This window comes from Cervus elaphus, chromosome 11 (assembly GCF_910594005.1).
Source record: "Cervus elaphus chromosome 11, mCerEla1.1, whole genome shotgun sequence".
Taxonomy (NCBI): domain Eukaryota; kingdom Metazoa; phylum Chordata; class Mammalia; order Artiodactyla; family Cervidae; genus Cervus; species Cervus elaphus.
The window spans coordinates 11,648,874-11,668,844 of NC_057825.1; the positions used below are offsets into that span (position 1 = coordinate 11,648,874).

General features: G+C 51.2%; 1 protein-coding gene across 3 annotated transcripts in view; it reads right to left on the reverse strand.

Moving 5' to 3' along the window:
- Positions 1-2,228: 2,228 nt before the first annotated feature.
- LHX2 (LIM homeobox 2) overlaps positions 2,229-19,971 on the reverse strand; it is a 32,613-nt gene continuing 14,870 nt past the window's right edge. For all 3 annotated transcript variants that reach the window (XM_043917747.1, XM_043917748.1, XM_043917746.1), the window contains exons 3-5: positions 18,756-19,159; positions 12,879-13,084; positions 2,229-3,121 (exon numbers count right to left, since the gene is read on the reverse strand). In XM_043917747.1, the coding sequence (XP_043773682.1) occupies positions 2,834-3,121; positions 12,879-13,084; positions 18,756-19,159 (898 nt within the window). In that variant the 3' untranslated portion in view covers positions 2,229-2,833. The remainder of the gene's footprint in view (positions 3,122-12,878; positions 13,085-18,755; positions 19,160-19,971) is intronic.

Below are 19,971 nucleotides of genomic sequence, written 5' to 3' on the forward strand. Positions count from 1 at the left end.
CGGGCACTCCTACAGAAGTTGCTCCCAAGTAGGGGGCGGGGGACCCCCGGGCATCATTCCAGGGCCTGCTCTGTCTGGGTGGCAGTGCTGACAGATGGAGATACGGATCAGACTCGGCTCTGTCCGGGCCTGAGCAAGGGGCACATCCTGGCTATGCGGGGGCGTCTGGGTGCCTACAAATGTTTGCATGTGTACACATCTGGGTTTGTGTGCGGGTCTCCCTGTGTGGGGTGGTCTAGGTGTCTGTCTCGATGTATCTGTGAGTGTCTGGGCCTGTTTATGTCTGTCTGCAAGATATGTGGGGCTGTCTGGGAGTGAGCATCTTAGCCTGTGGGTCTACCCATCCTTTTAATGCCTCAAGAGTGTACGTGTGCATGTCTGTGGAGTCAGGGTGTATATGTGTGGCTGTCCACGGGCCAGGTCCTTTGCTTGCGTTCTCTTACCCAGTCATCAGTGAGGTGTCGATTCTGTTATTCTATTTGACAGACAGAAAAGTTGAGGCTCTGAACCTCCATGCTTGGCTGTGTGAGTATGAATGTATCTGTTTGAGGTTGACAGCTTGGCATCTGGAGACAGATCTGGTTCAAATCCTGGCTCCTCAACCACTAGCTGCCTGACCCCAGGCAAGTTGGTTAGTCTTGGGCAATCCTGAATTCATTCAACAAAAATGTATCGATCTATAACCAGATAAAACTAATCCCTGGTGCTACAAGTCAGAATAGGAGCCACCTTGGGAGGGGCTGACAGGGAGGGGGCCCAAGGGAGACTTCTGGGTGCTGTCAATGTCCTGTGTCTTGATCCGGGTGATGGTTACATGGGTGTGTCCATTTGGAAAACAGTAATCAAGCTGTTCATGTTCAGAAATGCACCCTTTATGCACATTATACATCAGTATAAAAGTTTTCAAAAAATTGACCTCTATATGCCAGGCATTAAATAGCAACAATAGTGTTTTGTGAGTGTGTGTGTGTTTAACATTTCAGAAAGTGAGTCACTTCAGGCTTTACATTTCTTCCTTATTCCCTTCCCCAACCAGCTCCCCATCATGATGGCAGGAGGCAGAAGGGCAACAGATCGCTGTCCTGGGCTGGACTGCTCCCCTGCCCAATCTTGCCTGGCTGTTGTCTCCTCAAAGCAGCCATGATTTTCCCTCTGGATTTTCAAATTGGTGGGCCACTGTGGGGCTTTTTGCTAGATGATGGCTGGCATTCAATCAAGCTGGTAACAAAAACAGTATACTGCAGCACGGCTCGGGGCAAAACATGGTGGGGTGCAAGATGCCCAGTGGACAGTTGCTACACCTGCTTGATGCATCTGGCAATGACAGGCAATGCCTGGACACACACATTCCTGCTCTCCGCCTGCAAGGTCCTGGGGCGTCACTTGTCACTCCGTGAAATACGCCGAGCTCCTACTGATGCCAGGTCCTCTGCTGGGCCCTTCAGCACACCTCCCTTCACCCTCACTGCAGCTGTCACGTAAGGGTCATGGCTGACACCTCGCTGAGGAAACTGGAACCGGGACAGAGAAAGTGACTTCCTTCAGCTCACACTGCTCAACAGTAGAGAGACCAACGTCATTTGGCCTGGCTCTCGTTGTCCATCCTCTCTGCATGCATCTTTGCTCTGGATTTCTGTGATTACCTGAAGCTTTATTAGTAAAGGAACCAAATTCATTTGGTTTTGCCCTGGTGGAAGGTTCTGAAATTCTGTGTCTTTCATTAGGAAAACTTGAGCTTCAGCTGCCCTTTGGTGACGGCATTCACTCCGTATGCGAACAGGCCTCCCTCCTTGTGCCACATACCCTTCCAGCCCAGAGAAGAGCAGAAAAAGCAGGTGTGATGGCCTCTGACCTTTGTCACCTGTATCCAGCACGGCACGCTTATTTATTTTTGAAAGAACAAATGCATAAATGAATGGCATTCTGCTTACACACACCTCACTTGGTACATAACACACATGCTAAGACGATCTCTTGTCTGTCTTTGCCTCCACTCTAAATTCCTTAAGGGCAGGATTGTGTCTACTTCATCTCTGGATCCCAACAAGCAGCCCAAAGTCTGGCACAAAGAGGGACCCCACAAATATTATAAATAAATATTTATAAATTATTATAATTAAATATCATAGATAAAGAGGGGAAGACTTTGGAATTTATCTCTGGGCTTCAGTAAGACTTTTTTTAAGTCCTGTGAATTTCACACCTCACTCAACAGCAGAAGCACCAACTAGTTTCAATAAGTGGTTTTATTACTGGTTAGATTTTACAAATTCTGATATTCGAACAGACTTCCACCTTAAAATTCTAAAACAACAAAGCGACCGTTGGAGGGGGTTTGATTTTTTTCCTTTTTTTTTTTTTTTTTCTGTTTAGGACTATTCAAAGTAACAAACTTTTTTTTTCTTTTTTTACATTTTTGCTCTGGTCATAAATATACAGAGAAAAAGAGGGAGAGAAAAAAATGAACAAGTCATCCAAAGTATGGAGATAAAACAGTATTCCTAAGGCACGTGGCAGTCTTTGAAAATACAGAAGCTCTAGCCAACTTAAATTATTTGTTGTTTTTCCTCGCTCAGTCCACAAAACTGTACAGTGACACAAATGTTGTGTTGCAGATAGATCTTCCAAGTAATTCCAGTCCAAAGAGCTGTGTCAGCCGGGGGTGGGTGGGCGCAATTATTTTCTTCCTCAGTTTCCAGGCGAGATCCTAAAATGTGGTTAGTTAGTTGCTCAAAGCCTCTATTTTAAAATACACTTGGAATTCAACTAAAGATAATTTCTTTTTTAAAGAAATTGTGGGGCGGGGGCAGAGGTGGGGGCGGGGCGAGAGTCATTAGAAAAGGTTGGTAAGAGTCGTTTGCGAGGGGCTGTGAGGCTCGTGGCCCTCCAAGTTGCCAGGCACAGAAGTTAAGACGGACGTCACAGTCGGCAGGGTGGGGCTAGTCAAGTCTGTGAGGGTGGTGGGCGTGCTGGAGGGGCTGAGCGAGGCGTTGGACAGCTCCGAGGCCGGCCCCGACGGAGTCCCTGTCTGCAGCGCCGCCTCCGTCGACTTGTCCACGCCCGTGTTTTCCTGCCGTAAGAGGTTGCGCCTGAACTTGGCCCGGGCGTTCTGAAACCAGACCTGCGTGGGGGAGAGGGAAGGCTTGGTCAGAGGAAGGCGGGGCGGGCAGGACCAGGAGATGGGCAGAGCATCGCCCCCACGGTTTAACCCAGAGATGCTCATGGGGGTTCTGCCCGAATGGGGGTGGGGCTGGGGATTTATTTAAAAGTCTGGCTAGGGACTTCCCTGGGGGTATCAGCCTTCCAATGCAGGGGACACTTGTTTGATCCCTGGTTGGGAAGCCAGGGTCCCTCATGCCTCAGGACATTAATTGAGCCCCAGTGCTCCAACTAAGACACAACACAGCCAAAGAAATTAAAAAAAAATTTTTTTTTTTAAAAGGTCTGGCTGGCAATACTTTGTTCTTAATACAATAAAAACATCCTTTCCTCAAACTGCCTGTAATGGGGGTCTCCCCTTCTGTTAGAAGATTCCAGAGCTCAGCCCCTTTCTCCAATATCTTAGCCACTAGCCACATGTGGCCACCCAGCACTTCAAATGAGCCCTTAAACGGCTGGTCTGTAGCTGAGAACCATATATCAGAATCGTAGAACCATATCAGAAGGAGGTAGAATATCTCAGTGGTCACTTTTATTTTCATGAATATATTTTCTATTGGACAAATTGGGCCAAACAAGATATAGCCTTACAATTAATTTTACAAGTTTCTTTTTGTTTTAACAAAGGTACTGGGACATTTTCCATGTAAAATTATGTATGTGGCTCAGGCTGCATTTCTCTTCTGTTCTGGAAGATTCGCACAAACCAGATTTCCATCATTTTTCACCATGGTTGAGAGATTTTTCTCAGCAGTCGACTTTAAGCAGGCAAAAGATCCCACAACTCCTTGTTGGTACCAATTTTCAAGGTTTTCATGGTAAGTCTGGGAAATACCAGAATGGGTGTAAAGAACACACAGGCCTCAATTCAGTAAACGATACCACTACTAATCCCCGTCACCATCACGTGGAGAAGGCACCCTGGACCACTGGGTTTCAGGTCTCCGGGCAGGGTGGGAACAACTGCCCGATTAAAGATCCCCCTCTCCCAACCTGCCCTCATCCCAGCGTCCTTCATGGGGGAGGATAGGGGCAGTTACTGAGCTTGGTATGAAAAGAATGCCCAAGAGAGAGAATATGGGTTTGCTTTCATTTTTCCCTTGGCGCAGATACAGGCACACATCCACGCCCATGCCATTGCACACGAGCCTGTACACACGAAGCATCAAAACTTGTCCACACAGCAGCGCCCCCCACTACTAGCAAACTGCACAGACAGATCCTACTGTACCCTGAGGTCCTCAAAATACTTTGGGAGAAGCCTAGAGAATCTAGGGGGGGTCGGAGGTTCTAGCTCCCAAAGAAAAAAATGCCAAAGGGCTGGGCGCCTTCACTTCCCTTTGCGTGAGGAAAACACCCGCCAGAAACCTCCCCATAAAACAAAGGGGCTTAGGGAATTTTACAGATTCTGGGGTGTCCAGTTGCATATTTCCAGATGTGCCTGCATTTGCCTGTCTTCCCAGTGTCTCAGACAGGGATGGGAAGGGCCAACTCCTGGCCCCACCCTACCCTGGGGACCACCTCAGAGAGAGGGGCCTGTGGCCTCCAACCCTTCTTTTTGGTGGCCTGATACCACTTGGGCTCAATTTAAAAGCACGGCCTCAAGAATCCTGGGGTAAAGAGAGAGACGGCCACTGTGAGGTTGGGAAACAAAGCTCTCACCCCTGCACACTGGATCTTTCCAGGAAGAAAGCACATTTTCCCCTGGCCTTCTGCCAAAGCAAGCCCATCACCTCTTCGGGGGACTCGCAAACAAGGACAGTGCTTCTAAGACCAGCCTCCAGAGGCACTGCTTGGGGTGGGGCCCTCTTCCCTGCCCAGTCCACAGAAATCTGCAGAGGTGAGCCTGTGTGTCTGTCTGGGCCAGAGAACGACCAACAGAGAAAATGATGGAGGAAGTCCCCAGCAACCTCAGAGAGAGAAGTCGACTCCCCCAAAGTGTCATTGCAGATGAAGGGGATGAAGAAGGCTGGAGCCTTGATGCTCTTGCCATCATCCTATCCTAAGCGTGTGTGGCCCTGTGAGTGCCCTGTGAGTCTGACTCTCCAAGCAGGAGCAGGAGCTGGAAGCCCGGGGCGGGCAGTGCATCGCCCATTGATCTGGGGCTCCAAGCCCTTGGGAAGGGCTGGAACCAGTTAGTTGCTGGCTGTTTGCGATTGCTCCGGCGTTGCCCCTAGCAGTGGTTTGTAAACAATGACACCATCTTTCACAACAGCCTTCTCTGGTTTACTGGATCTGAGGCACTGGGAATCTGTAATGAAAGTCAACAACTCAAGCAAAAGCCAGTTGCTGTGGGGGTTTATGGGGAGTTTGTTTCTCACCCTAAGCCAGGCGTCACCAGAATTCTCTGCGGTATTTTTTTTTTTTAATCCTCTCCCAAGAGGATATTAGAACAGGGACCCTGTCTAAGCCATCTTCATGTCCCTGGGGATATCACACAGGGACTGGCAAAGATGAAGAGTCAAGTCACACACTCTGAGTTAATAATAATACTAACAGATAACATTTACAGACCTCTTCGTGCCAGGCACCGGTCCCTCCCCTAACATGCACCATCACAGCTTATCTCCATGACTGGCCAAGTAGGGGAGTACTGTCATTATCCCCATTTTATAGACTGAAAACCAGAGAGGAGGCTCAGAGAGGCAAAGTCACTTGCCCAAGGTCACACAGAGGCCAAGCAGAGGTTAGGATTCAGGATGATCTGCCATTAAAAAGTCCATGCTCTCCCTGCCACATGATCCAGAGTGAGTCAGCAAGTGAATGAATAAATGAATGAATAAGCGAGTGAATAAACAGAGAAGCAACTGTAATGTAGTGGAAAGGGCGCAGGTTCTAACTTCGTAACTCCAGTTGTGCTTCTGCCACTGACCAACCAAGTGACCTGTGCAAGTCTCCTACCTCGGGGTCTGCCTCATTTCCCTGTCTATACAGGAAGTGGGCTGATCCACACTACACCATCTCTATGGCCTCTTGGGGGTGCTAACAGGCTGTGACTCCAGGGCAACCGCAACAAGGAAGAAGACCTGCTCTACCCACTCAGCTCTCCCTCTTCATCTCTGGGGGGGGTGGGGGGTGCCTCAGTCGGTGCCTAAGTCCCAGGTGAATGAGGTAGCCCATATGGCTGCGTGCCCCCTCCTCAGATACCCACTGGCCTTGCAGGCTGTGCTTTGCCTCACAAATCCCCTTCTTCAGGATTCTTTCATCAAGGAGGCCAGGAGGGGCAGTGGGAAACCCTCTTTGCCCCACAGATCCCCTCCAGGGCCACCGCTAAGGAAACCAGCCAGAAGACCAAAGCTTCAAGCCCCCAAATGTCCACTGGCATTTTTTCATGACATCAAAACTAATGGCTGCACGCAGAGCATGTGGCCAAAGATGGGACAAGTGGAAGTCAGGACCCAGCCACTCCACGCAGTTGCAGAGGAAACGTCTTATGATGAATGTTGGGAGGTGTGTGCTTAGTCGCTCAGTCGTGTCCGACTCTTTGTGACCCCATGGACTGTAGCCCGCCAGGCTCCTCTGTCCATGGAATTCTCCAGGCAAGAATACTGGAGTGGGTAGCCATGCCCTCCTCTAGGGGATCTTCCCAAACCAGGGATAGAACCTAGGTCTCCTGCACTGCAAGCAGATCCTTTACCAACTGAGGCACCAGGGAAGCGATGAATGTTACGTGAGGGAAAAGAGAATAATAAATCATATCCTCTGGTATCATAACTTCATAAAGCAAGTAATTACCACCAGTATTATCCACTCACAAGGCAACGGCCAAGCAATGTTCTAAGCATTTTACACATGTGAACCCCGGTTAGTGCCATATAAGGTTGACACTAATATCATGGTCAGGTGAGGAGCCTGAGGCCCACAGTCCAGCCAAAGAGGTAGAGCTGAGAGGTGAGTCCCTGCAGGCTGGGCCCATACCCCCATCCACTACTTGACCTCCAAACTGTACATCTGGATCACTGGTTTCCTGTGTCCAAATAAGGGTAATTTTCCCCTCTATTTTTCTAACCTTCCTGTATGGTGGGGCTATTACTTTATAAACTTTAAGGAAAGTTTTCTTGAAAGAATAAAAAATGTGAGCAGTGGACTGGACATCATGATCCCTTGATTCCAGCTCCAGGGCTACAACTACTTTGCTGTGAGGCCTTGGACAAGTCACTCTACATCTATGGGTTTCAGTTTCCTTTCTTCTAAAATGGGAGATCTGGACCAAACCACCTATAAAATTCCATCCATCTTCAGCCGTCCGTTACCAGATCAAACACTCCCTATAGTCCTGTGCAAATGACGGGCAGAACAATGTTCACTCTCCCCATTTTACAGGTGGGGAAGCTGAGGCTCAATGACCTGAAGTCCTAGTTTAAACCTCACCTCCTTGGTGAAGCCACTGCTGACTACCTCCCTCCCCAGGTCAGGTCCTCACATTTATGCTCTCGTTGCACCCCTATTTTTCCATCCTAGCACTTCTATTTTATTTTTGTCAAGAGTTAAATAAGGGCTCTGTGGCCAAAAACATTTGGGAAATGTTGGATTAGACAATGTTGAATCTCCTCAAGATTTCTCAATGCCTGTACTAGTGCCAATGTACTCTGATCGCCAAGAGAACTCGGTCAGTCTGTAGCCTACCCCAAACTTATCTGGTCCTGGAATCACTTAAAAGATATTTTAACTATGAGGTATTTCAAATACACAGAAAAATACAGAGCTCAATCTTATCACCATTTTAATTATTTATACACTACCTTGCTGGACATTGTCTCCCCTCTGGACCATGCACTTCCAGCCAGGCCTGTTCACTGCTGGGGTCACCGCAGAATACTCAGTACCTCATGCCCTGCCCAGAACACGGCAGGTCAGTGTACGTGTTGAAGTGAGTGAACAGAGGAAAGCTCGTATCCTCGCGTCTTGAGCTCTCACATAGGTTAGTGATGACTAATGTCATCTAAAGAATGTTGATTGTTAAAATGTATTTTCCTTCAAAGTCACCCCAGGAACCCCTAGGGAAACCCTCACCCTTCCAAATCCATCAGCTCACCAGCCCCTTCCCCAAGCCTATGGCATCTTAATATTCTGCCTTCCTGACCCCTGTCCAGGAGAAAAAAGAGGCAACACAGAGGTGCATGGATGTGCTGAGGAATGGTCTCCAAGAATTGGTAAAGTTTAACGTCTTAATGGACCTCTCTGTCCAAGAGGCCATTCTGTCTCCCAGTCACGTTGCCGACTGGTGACAAGTATTAAGGCTGTCCTGCTGTTGGTAGTGACAATTCTGAGCACATTTTCTGCCCCTAGGGCTTTACAACAGAATTCCCACTTTCCTACCAAGACGTGGCATCTACGGCTCACTTCTTCCCTCATCTCCCTTCTGTACTGCCGCATTCGGGGCTTCCCTAATAGCTTAGACAGTAAAGCATCCACCTGCAATGCAGGAGATCCAGGTTCAATCCCTGGGTGGGGAAGATCCCCTGGAGGAGGAAATGGCAACCTGCTCCAGTATTTTTGCCTGGAGAATTCCATGGACAGAGGAGCCCGGCGAGCGACAGTCCATGGGGTCAAAACAAGTTGGACACGACTGAGTGACACACACACACTGCTGCATTCAGCAACTAGATCCAAGGGGAGGGGGCGCTGAGAATCTCAATCGCTATACTATGCTATACTAGAAAAGCTCTGCCATCAGACCGATCCTGGTTTGACTCCTCTCATCACTTACTAGCTGTGAGACTCAGTGCAAGGATTTTAGCCTCTCTGAACCTCAGTTTTCTCATCTGCAAAATGAAGATAATTAAACTTTTAAATGTGTGCAAAAGGGAATGGTAGACAACTCTGCTAGGTAAACGCGTATGAAATATAGTATGCGTTGAGTCCCTAATATATACTTTATAAATTACCCATCATGTCATCTTATTTACTCCTTGCAACCACCTAGTGAAGTATTGTTATCATCATTTTACAGCTGAAGCTCAGAGAGGTAAGTCACTTGCTCATGACCACAGGGAGTCAGTGGGAGGGCTGAGTCTGGACCTCATATCAGCTTCAAATTCCGGCAGGGATACTGCACCCCAGGCCTGCCATGTTGATGGTGCTTATGTATTACAGATTCAGTAACAGCCCAGAACCCCTAGATACACACAGACACCCCCCACCCTCCCCCCCAGGGACCCACATCATCTACTTCTGGGAACACAGCCTCAACCTCAACCTGCCCCACCATGCAGACCACAACCTGCAGGGGGCACCCAAGGCCTAGCACCATTAAGCTGGCGTAGCCAGTGATGAGAAACCATTTCATGGGCACCTACTTTGTAGCAGCAGGCACCATGCTGGAGCCTTCCAATTCATTGTCTCAATCCTCAGGAATTCTCAAGGTGCAAACTATTATTATCTGCACTTCAAAGACAAGGAATCGGGCTCTGAGAGAAGTTAAAGTGTCCAAATCACATTGCTGATATGTCAGAAAGGTGTTACCTTTCAAAGCCACACTGGCTGCTTTGCCCCAAACTGCCCCCAGCTGGCCCATCAGTAGTCACAACACTTGGGAGAGGGCCCCACCCTGCCAATACTGGTTCCTGTATCCTCAAGTAAATCACTTCATCTCACTAGTTCTTAAGCTTCTCATCTGCAAAATGAGCAGGAAAATATCAAGGTAAGGGAGATAGATGAGTGACTGGAAAGACAATGCTTCGCAAACTGCTGCATAAGCATCACCCGTTGTGCCATTAGGGAATATTAAGGATTTGTACAGGAGACTGGGAGAAAGGGAAGGAGGGAGAACAGTGGTCCAATGTGCCCTTCAGGTACGACTGTCCAGCCCAGCGATGTTCAGGCTCTAATGGTACTAAGAGGCAGTCTCTGTTGGATTGGCTTAGAAGAGAAGGAGCAATGCCCATTGATTAGATGGGCCTGGATTTGGATCCAGCTCTGCTACTTACCAGCAAAGTGTGACCTGGGGCAAGTGAAAATCATTTGGGCCTCAATGTTCTCATCTGTACAGTGGAGGAGAAGGGATCATGATGCCTGATAGTGAGGACCTGATGAGTAAATGTATGTCACGAGCCTTTTAACACATAGTAGACACAGGAGACCACTCAAGCATATATTGATTAGTAGACATACCATAACTGTCAGTGGTTCTCTCTCTCTCAACTAGACCCATGTCCTGGCTCTTACCAGTCCCCATGTGGAGAGGGCATGCAGGTGCTTACAGCCCTAGCTCAGGATTCTAGGGGAGGAGGAGCAAGCCTAGACCCAGGTCACCCAGGTGAACCTTTCCTTACACATAGGGTAGATAACTGGTCTCTCCCCTGGTCTTCCACAGAATCCCTCTCCTCCCAATTGATCACACTATGGGGAAACTGATCGTGGGTCAGTCTTGATGCCTAACAGCTGAAATTCTTCAGGGCCAGGGCTGTGGCTCATCCATCTCTGGGTCCCCAGGGCCTGATGTCAATAGGTATTTGGTCAGATGAGCGGTAACTATGCTGGAAATGCAATGCACTCCTAAATCAAGCCACCTGCCTTACTAAGGCCAAGAGAGACTGGCTCCTCACTCCACATTCAGACTCAACTACAGGTGCTTACTCTTTATTTCATTTAATCTGGATTAAGTGTGGAGGTGTGTGCACCCTAATGGTGCCCATTTTACAGATGAGAAAGCTATGGCTCAGAGAGGTAATTAGTTTGTCCAAGACACACAGCCAATTGAGTAGAAGGCAGAAGGGAACCAGCTCTGCCTGACTTCAAGTCCCTGTTCCTGCCCCTGCCTGCTCCAAGGGCTTGATTCACGGATCCTTTCGATGGAAAGATGGGATTCACCAATTCACCATAAGGGCATCTTAGAAAGGAAGGACTACTAACCAGAGAGAAGGTGGCGACTGCAGATCCTCAGTCCAAATTTCCCCAGGGCTGAAGAACAGAGGGGGCACCAAGGAGGGTCCTCTGATCTAACCCCCAAAAGGAAAAGTCCGAGGGAAATGGACCAGCGGGACCCGAGACCCCAACAAGCCGGGCCGCGGCAGGGTCCCAGCCTCTTCTCGAGCCTGGGCCAGAGAAACCCTTGGGCAACGCGGACCCAAACGCAACCGCGAGGTTCGCGGAGCTCTGGAGGGAGGGGGAGAGGGGCGGGCCCAAGAGGCGCAACGGCGTCCCATTGGCGGGCCCTCAGGTCCCTCCGCTACGTCACCGAACTGGCGAGACCAAGCTGCCCCAGACCCCACTCGTGGTGCGCCGCGCTGAGCGCCCGGATTCCACGGTCTCCGGAGACCTGTGGATCCTCACCGGCGTCACAGTCCCCTCCGGCCACCTCTGTCACCCCCCCCCCCAATTTTTTTTCTTCCCAAAGTCCTAACAGACTCGCTGGAAAACAGGGTGGCTTCACAGCCTTCAGGGTCGTCATGACCCCTCACCCACCGGTGTTGCCACCCACCCCGGGGCCCTCCGTCCTCAAAGACTTGGGGGCTGGAAGTTGGGTCTGACTGGTCTGCACTCAAATCCCAGCACCACTCCTCCTATTGTGAGACCACAGTCAGATCACGTCTTCTCTCGATTTTCCTACCTCAAAATGTGCATTATTATCCCTACAACCACATGGTCTGAGGAATAACCTGGTTACACTGGCTATAAAGGGAGATATTCTCCCACCTTATTATACAGATGGGGAAATTGAATTCTAGCCACCAGAATAATCGTTTATACTATTAACTATTTATAATATGTTAACTGATGAATCTAGTTAATGTTACGCTCACCCACCATCCACTGAGTGGTTAAGTGCCAGCTACCCTGATGGGCACTTGGCATTATCTCAATAGCTCCTGTAGTGTAGATAATTTTTGTGCCCATTTCATATATAAGGAAACTGAGGCTCAGAGGGGTTAAGTGATTTAAGGCCCCGGATCACAGAAATGAGTAAGAGGAGGAGCTGAAGATTTAAAAATTGGTGATCCAGGACACCGTCACGAATTTGGGTCACCCTGGACTCCCCAAAGGAGGTTCTTAACATCTCTGAGGGGATGGACGGACCCTTAGGAAATCTGGTAAAAGCTCTGGATCCACTCTCTCAAGAGAGCACACTCACATACAAGAGCAACGCTGCAGTTTCAGAGGCACCCATCTACTTCCACCCAGGGGATCTGCCCTAATCCCTCTCCCTTACCAAACCTTGCTTCTGGGAGAGTCTAAGAAACAACAAAGAAACAGAAGGAAAATCCAGAGACAGAAAGAAAGAGAGAAACTAGAGAGCAAGCAGGGAGCAAGCAGCAGAAGGAGCAAACGGCTAACAGCAGTTGCCTTGGACGGGCATCGCGGTATAAGGGGCCAGGGTGGGGAGGGGAGCTCTGGATTTATCTGAAATGCTTGAACCTTTTACAACATGAACATGTTTGTGTGTCACTTGAGTAATAAATAGCAACTAAGAATTGCTTACAAGAAAGAAAAGAGACTGTGTAGACAAAGGACAGCGGGACACACGGACACAAAACAGAAACGGAAGGAGAGAGAAGACCTCAGAGTTGCGGGGGCGGGGGTGGGGGTGTGGGGAAGCGTGAAATACAGCCAGAGATAGACTGAAAGATGGAGAAAAAGAACAGGGAAAGATAAACAGATAGGCAGACATAGAACGGAAGGTCCTTCCGCAGCCCACAGCCGCTGTGGGGTTCCACCTCACAGGTTCCTCAGGTCCTGACGCCACCGAGGCCCCCACCCTTAGCCCCGGCCCGGCTGACCTGCAGAACCCGCTTGGTGAGGCCTGTCTTTTGCGCGAGCTGCTTCAAGTCCTTGGCGTCGGGGTTGTGGTTAATGGCAAAGTAAGACTTCATGGTCCGAAGCTGGTGGTGCTTGAAGGAGGTGCGCATGCGCTTCGTCTTCTGGCTGCTCGGGTATGGCTGGTCTCGGTCCAGGTGCTCCGCGTCGTTCTCGTTGCAGCTCAGGGCTGGGGAGGGAAGGCAGAAGCCGAAGGTGAACCTCCTGGCCAGGCCCCCCCACTACACTGAAAGTCCACACCCACCCCCACGCTCCGCCAAATGTTTCTAGCCTCAGGACCACACTGCGGGTGCCGCACCCCACTGAGATGGAGATATTATCCCATTTTATAGATTTATAGGGGAATTTGAGGTCGAGCCATTTACCCCGGGTCTCTCAGCTAGGAAATGCTGGATTCAAACCCAGCTCTAGGAGACTCCAAAAAACATTCTGAGCCATCGTGTTACAATAAAAATAGTAATGACAACAACTTGTCAATGACATTCAACTCCACAAGATGTGCTAATGGGCTTTACATGCAAATTTTCATCCTCAAAACAACCTTTTAAGCCAAGCATTATTTCCTCCCTTTTTACAGATGTTGAAACTGAGGCTCCTAAAGGGAAATCATTCTACCTCGGACACAGCAGGCCCATTATCTTCCCACTTCTCCCCGAACTCCTAAGGAGAAATGCAGTCTGCAGTCTTCCCCACCCCTTGCCCCCACACAGTGTCAGGGGCAGGCACCTAGAAGTCATAGACTTCCACTCATGTTCCAAACCCTCTGCTCGCTTTCATCTCTCCACTCCCACACCCAAAGTACTGCAGGACCCCTTAGCCCTGGGCCGGAGGCGCTGGGCTGGAGGCTGGAAACTGTAGTTTGTAGCTTCATCCTCACCACTGCCCTGTGAGACAGCGGCTTCCCAGTTTTACAAATGAGATGAATGAGGCAGAGAGGTTAAGCAATCTTTGGAAATTTCGAAGAGCGGCACAGTACTTAGCCAGAAAGGGAAGGAAGTTGGAGGAAGAAATTAACATGTATTCTACACCCAGTGTAAGCCTTTGGCCCTACATACATGGGGAGGAGGGGAGGGCTTCACTACTGCTCCAGGAGGTGACTATTGCTATTCACCCCATTTTAAAGATGAGGAAACGAACATGAAGGGAAATGAAGTCACGCCATTGGTTAAGGCTGAGCGCAGATTCAACACTGCAGTTCTCGCCTCCTTGGTGTTTCTTTCCCCTGCACCACAAAGGCTGGCAGAGATGAAGCACGACTCTTTGGGGAGCGTGTCCCTATCCAGAAGGGGCCCAGCTGGGGCTGCCAATGCCTGCAAGGCACTGGGGGTGGGGGACAGGGATGGAAACCTCAGGCCTCAGAAAGTTGCTTAGCAACCTGGTGGGGACATGCAGGACCCCTCTCCAAGATCCCCTCAATACATCCTGAGCCATCCCACATATAAGATCTTACTTTGGGGAGTGTCTCATAGGAGATTAATTCAGTCCCCCCTGAAGTGGGCAGCTGGGAATATATCTCCTATTTCATCACATGCCCATAATAGAGCTGCAGATTTAGCAAATAAAAATACAGGTTGTCTAGTTAAATTTGAATCGCACATAAACAATGAACAATTTCTTAGAATGATATCTGAAATACTGCATGGGACATACCTATACTGAAAACTAATCTGTTGTTTGCCAAAAACTCAAATATTGCACTGTATACACTTATACTAAAAAAATTATTCATTGAATTAAAATTCAAACATCGTATGGGATACACTTACACTAAAAAAATGTATTTTTCCTTTAAAATTCAAATGTTGTATGGGATACACTTACACTAAAAAAAATTATTTATCGCTTACCCAAAATTCAAACTTAACTGGAAGTCCTGCATTTAATCTGGCAATACTACCTCAGAAGCACTCCTGCTCCCCTGGTGGCCTACTCCTCCCCTGCCCAACTGAGGAGTAATCCCTTGCAGAAAAAGTGTGCAAGATGCAGGTCTTATCCCTAACCTTGAAGTTGTCAGCAAGTGGCTACACCTCCTAAAGGCCCCTTCCAACAGGCAACCAGGCGCCCAAGTTCTCCAGCTGGGCTTTACTCTCCCTGAGAGCACCCAGAGTAAAGAATAGGGATCCAGCAATTTAAAGGGGATCAGAGAATGACTCCAAATGGGATCCATGGAAACTGCCCTGGCCCCCCGCTGTGGGGAGAGACCCTCTTCTAGCCCCTAGTCCCCAGCCCACGGGGGGGGGGGGGGGGGGGGTTGGGGGGGTTGGGGGGGTTGGGGGGGTAGGGCAGGCCTCCCCACAGGGGATCTCTGGGCCCATTCCTCCGCCCAGCCCCCGCCTGGGCCTTGCTGCTGTTAATGAGCTCCATGGGGACCCTGGCGCCCCACGCACCCAAGGGACGTGCCCTGAGCTCGGCCTAGATGGGGGGGCGGGGATGGTGGTTGGGGGAGGGAGAAGGAAAGGGCAGAGAAAGGAGAAAAAGAGACAGATGTAGAAAAAAGAGAGAATGGAGAGAAAAGGAGAGGTGGGGCGGGGGGGACCGGGAAAGATGGACAGAGCCAGGAAAAAAGAGAGGAGAGGCAGAGAAAAAGAAAGCAGTGGATATGGAAGAACCAGAGACAGACAGTTACAAAGACAGAAAAAAATCAGGAGAGACACAGAGAGAGCCAGAGGGGTCACCAAGGCCCAGAAACAGTAGGGATGCAGTGTGGTGAAGGGTCCAGGTTAAGGAACTGAATCCCCGGTCTTGGGCAGGCCGGGTCCCTTTGGCGTGGCTTTTTCAAAGCCGCTACAGGCAGGGTAGGGATGAAAAGGGGAAGGAGGGAAAAAGAGGGGAGGGCAGAAAAGAATTCGGCCCAAGGTAGGGAGGCCCAGGCAGGCCAGCAGCAGGGGCAGGAGACGGCACTAGGGGCAAAGGAGCAGCTGTTGGGCCCAGATTCGGTTGCTGCCCCAGGTCCCCTCACTCTGGCTCCCAGCTTCCCAGCCGGGTGGAGATTCCCCAGGATCGGATCCGGGGAGGAGCAAGGGGACGAGGGGAGGGGGAGGACCAAGCTTTCGCTCTCCTTTTTTTTTTTTTTTTTCCTCTCAATTAGGCCGATTCAATGGAGCTAAAGAGCTCGTAAAATCATGAATAATTTACTCGTGATCTGTTATTAACCCATCGGGTTTCGAGCTCTTGTCGCTGGGACTGAACCTGTAATCAAATCTGACTTCGCCTCATTTTACTAAAGACGAGATTGTAGGTTCAATTGTCTAAATAATGGATTGGAATCAAATCAGTAATTACGCCGCCAGGCGCGCGCACACACACACACACATGCACACACAAAGCTGGGGCTAGGGGAGAACTGGGCATCCGGCCGGTCCGCGCGGGACTCCCGTGGCCGCGGCGCGCAAACTCGGACGCAAAGCGCAGGGCCCGGGCCCCTGACCGGCTCCGGCCGCCTTGCCGCGCCCGGGGCCGGGGTGGGGTAGGTTTCAGTTCCGTCTCCGGAACCTGAGCTGCGATCTCGAACCAGCGGGGCTGCCAGAGGAGGACCAGCCGCGGCGGGCCGCCCCGGAAGGACTTTCCGACCTTGCGGGCCCCGCCGCTCCAACTGTCCTTCCCTAAGCGAGGGCCGGGCGCACCGACGGCGCCCCCTCCCAACTCTGCCGGAGCTCACTGCCCGGTAGTAAGGTGCCGCCGCTCCTCCACCGACTGTCCGCCACAGCGATGAGCTTTGCAGGGGGTCGGTGTGGCTGGACCCCTGGGTGTGGGACACTCACACCAACAAGCTCGAGTCCTCACAATCGGAATCACGCTCGAGCGCGCACACACACACACACACTTGCCCGGACATACCACTGAAATCAGACGCTCCACGGGGCCCTCTTTCCAGTCCCAACTGCCCGCGGCCCACACTGTGGCCCTTTCTCTTCAGCGGGTGCAGGGAGGGGAGTGGGAGGCCTTGTCGAGGAGGCGCCCACTTTTCTCAATCTAGTCCCGGGAGCCCGGAGTAAGCAATCCGTACAGCCACGAGCGGCGCGCCTTGCTCGGGTTCCACCAGCTTAGAAAGCCGGGGCCAAGGCCAGAGACACCAACACCAGGATGGAGAAAGAGACAGGAACTGAGAAACCCCGAGACACACGCAGAGAGAAAGGGGGGCCTAGAGACCCGAAAGGAGAAAAAAAAGAAAGGGACCAAAGAGAAAAGGAGGAGAAAGCATGCGTGGGGCAGACTTGTAGAGGTGCCAGCTTCTCTGAAACTCAGCCTTCAGCCACATCTTGCTCTGAGTGGCGCGGCCTCCTCAGGGAAGGTGGAGGAGCAGCAAAAAGCACAAATAAATCGCTGTACCGTCTGCCTTTCCGTTGCAAACCTGTCTGCCCAGGGAAAACATAATCCCGCTCCCCACCCATCCCGAGTCCTGTGGCCCAGCCCGCATGCTGCTTTCTACTGGAGGCCAACCGCACTTGATAAATAGACCCGCTTTGTTTTGGGGAACCTGATCTGGACTCAGGGTAGTCTGTTCAGGGTTGGGGGTGACCAAGGGATGCAAGTTTTGGAGAGCCGCATCTCTCACAGAGCTTTCAACAAATCTTAAATCTGCCTTGCAGACCTCGCTGCAGCCACCTCACCATTTACCAGACTGGGGGCTGTATTTTCCTCCCAGCTCCGCACACCAAGACACATATGCCCCACGATCACCAAACAAACAACTTCGTTGGAGCGAATAGGGGACCCCCACTGGCCTATCATTCTCCACTCCCTGCCCATGCCAGCTCAGATTTTTAAAGATGAAAATAATCCTGACTTCTTCCCCACCACAGCCCTCTCCGCACAGTTCAGAGGTTTGGTTTTGTTTTGTTTCCACTTGTGCATTAGACTAAGGGGAAAAGGAGGAAGAAAACAAAGTCTCTGAATCCGATTCTATCACAAACGAAAGAAAGAAAGTAATTGCAAATAAACTCTATCAAGTTCAGAAGCCCAGGGAGTCATAAACCTTTCCCGGCCGTGCAGACTTCGGGCAGATGTTGACGGGCCTCAGAACTGCTGCAGCTGTCCTGAGCTGGAAGGGATGCGGGAGGGGGCAGAGCCTCTCCCAGAACGACCCAGGGTTCAAAGACGCCGGAAATGCGAAACAAGCCCTCCACCCCAACCCGGCGCAAAGCCAGGCCTTCCTGGTCTCTTCCCGAGGCGCCGGCTTTGGAGGGTCGCAGCTCTTATCTCGGCGCCCCGCTGTCACCCGGGACTCGGAAGAAGAACCCCAGGGGCGGGGGGGAACCGAGACCTAGTGGAGCAGGAGGATCGGGCAGGACGCTACAGCTCGCTTTTGCTCAAAAGGCTCCTGGGCCCAAGTTTCCCGAGCCTGCCGCCCACAGCACACTTTACATGACCTGGCCACAGGCCAGGCCAAGCTCGGTGGCCCCGGGCCACCACCAGTCCTTTCTCTTGGGACCCCCGCCACTCAGTCTTGCTCATCCATCGCCCCAGATCCTCTCCCGCAGCCACACCAACCTACAGCCTGTTTGGTGTCGGCTCTGCCATGCTTTCTCCATACTTGCACTTTCTGCTCAGCCAAATGGGTAAAAGGCCCAAGACAAAAACCCTCTAAAAGATTTCTCTGCTTCAAGGTACTAAACCGAGAGCATCAAGACCACTCCAGCCAAGGGCACACAGGCTGGGGCCCAGGGAGCTAATGTCACTTCTGCCAGGTCATCTGGTGGGCCTGGGGAAGCTAAAGCCTGGAGTACCCACAGTGACGCAAGTAAACATGTACAGCACACTGAAATTCACTTCACTCTCAGCCTCTGACGCCATGCACCTTCCCTCAACCCGTCGGGGCGCTCGAGGCTCCTCGCACTCACCAGCGTTGTAGGCAGCCAGATCCGCCCCAGGCCCGGGGCTCTTGCGCTTCCTCGGCCGCCCCTTCTGCACTGTGCCCACGCCATTGTAGTAGGGAAGACCCAGAGGGTTGGCCCCGGCTGCACCCAGCCCGGCGCTCTTGGCCGCCGCGGCTGCCGCCGCTGCAGCCGCCACGTCGGCGTGGTTGAAGTGCGCGGGGTACTCGCCCTGCAGCAGTGCCTCGAAGTGCAAGCGGCAGTAGACCAGGCTGTCCTTCATGCCGAAGTGGTCACCCGTGGTCAGCATCTTGTTACACGTGGTGCACGTGAAGCAGTTGAGGTGATAAACCAAGTCCCGAGCTCGCATCACCATCTCCGAGGCCGAGATGCCCAGGTGGCAGCGGGCGCAGCGCTGCACAGAGAACCGCCTGTAGGGACCATCGAGGGAGGGACTGTGGGGACACACGGTTGGGTACTCCCCATACCCCTCCTCCAGGTACGCTGGTACCACTGGCAGAAATCCACTCAAGATGGGCAACTGGGTCTTAACTTGGAGGATGGGGGAAGAGGGAACTAGATTTTGGCCCAGATCTGGTCCTACCCTGAAATATAGTTTCCCTTAACCATTTCCGTGTCTACAAAGGCTTTACTTTACCCAGAGTCTGAGCAAGCCCTAGGAAAGCCTTGCTCAGGAGTAAGGGAAACTTCCCATTCATCCGTCCCTCAATCTCTACCCCTGCCCTCCACACCAGTGCCTGGGCATCCTACAGACCTTTGTAATTAATTCCTAAGAAACGGAGACAGGGAGAAAGAGACAGAGGCAGGGGAAGGAGGGGGGGGCTGAAATAAGCAGACCTAACCCTAAACCAGGAGAGGAGAACCTAGGAGCCTGGAGCCTGCCTGTTGGTGATTCCGGTTCTTCAATCCTGACCAGCTTTCACTCCCATCTCCAGGAAAGACCCGGAAATGCACCCAATCTGATCCCCAGCTCTCCTTCCAACTTTGTTCCACACCAGTCCAGACTGCCTGGGTCTGGGGGTCCCTGTTTCAGCTCCCTCCAATTGACCCAAGAAACTTCAAAGGGAGAAAGGTACCCAGTTCAAGCTTATTTTTGGTCTAAGCTAAAAAGAGGGCAGCTTCTGCTTTTCTCTGGGTCCCCACCGACACTTCACAGATCTTTCCAAGAGTTCCCTCAGACTGTTGCTTAAAAAGGATGTCACCCAATTTGTACTGGCTTGGA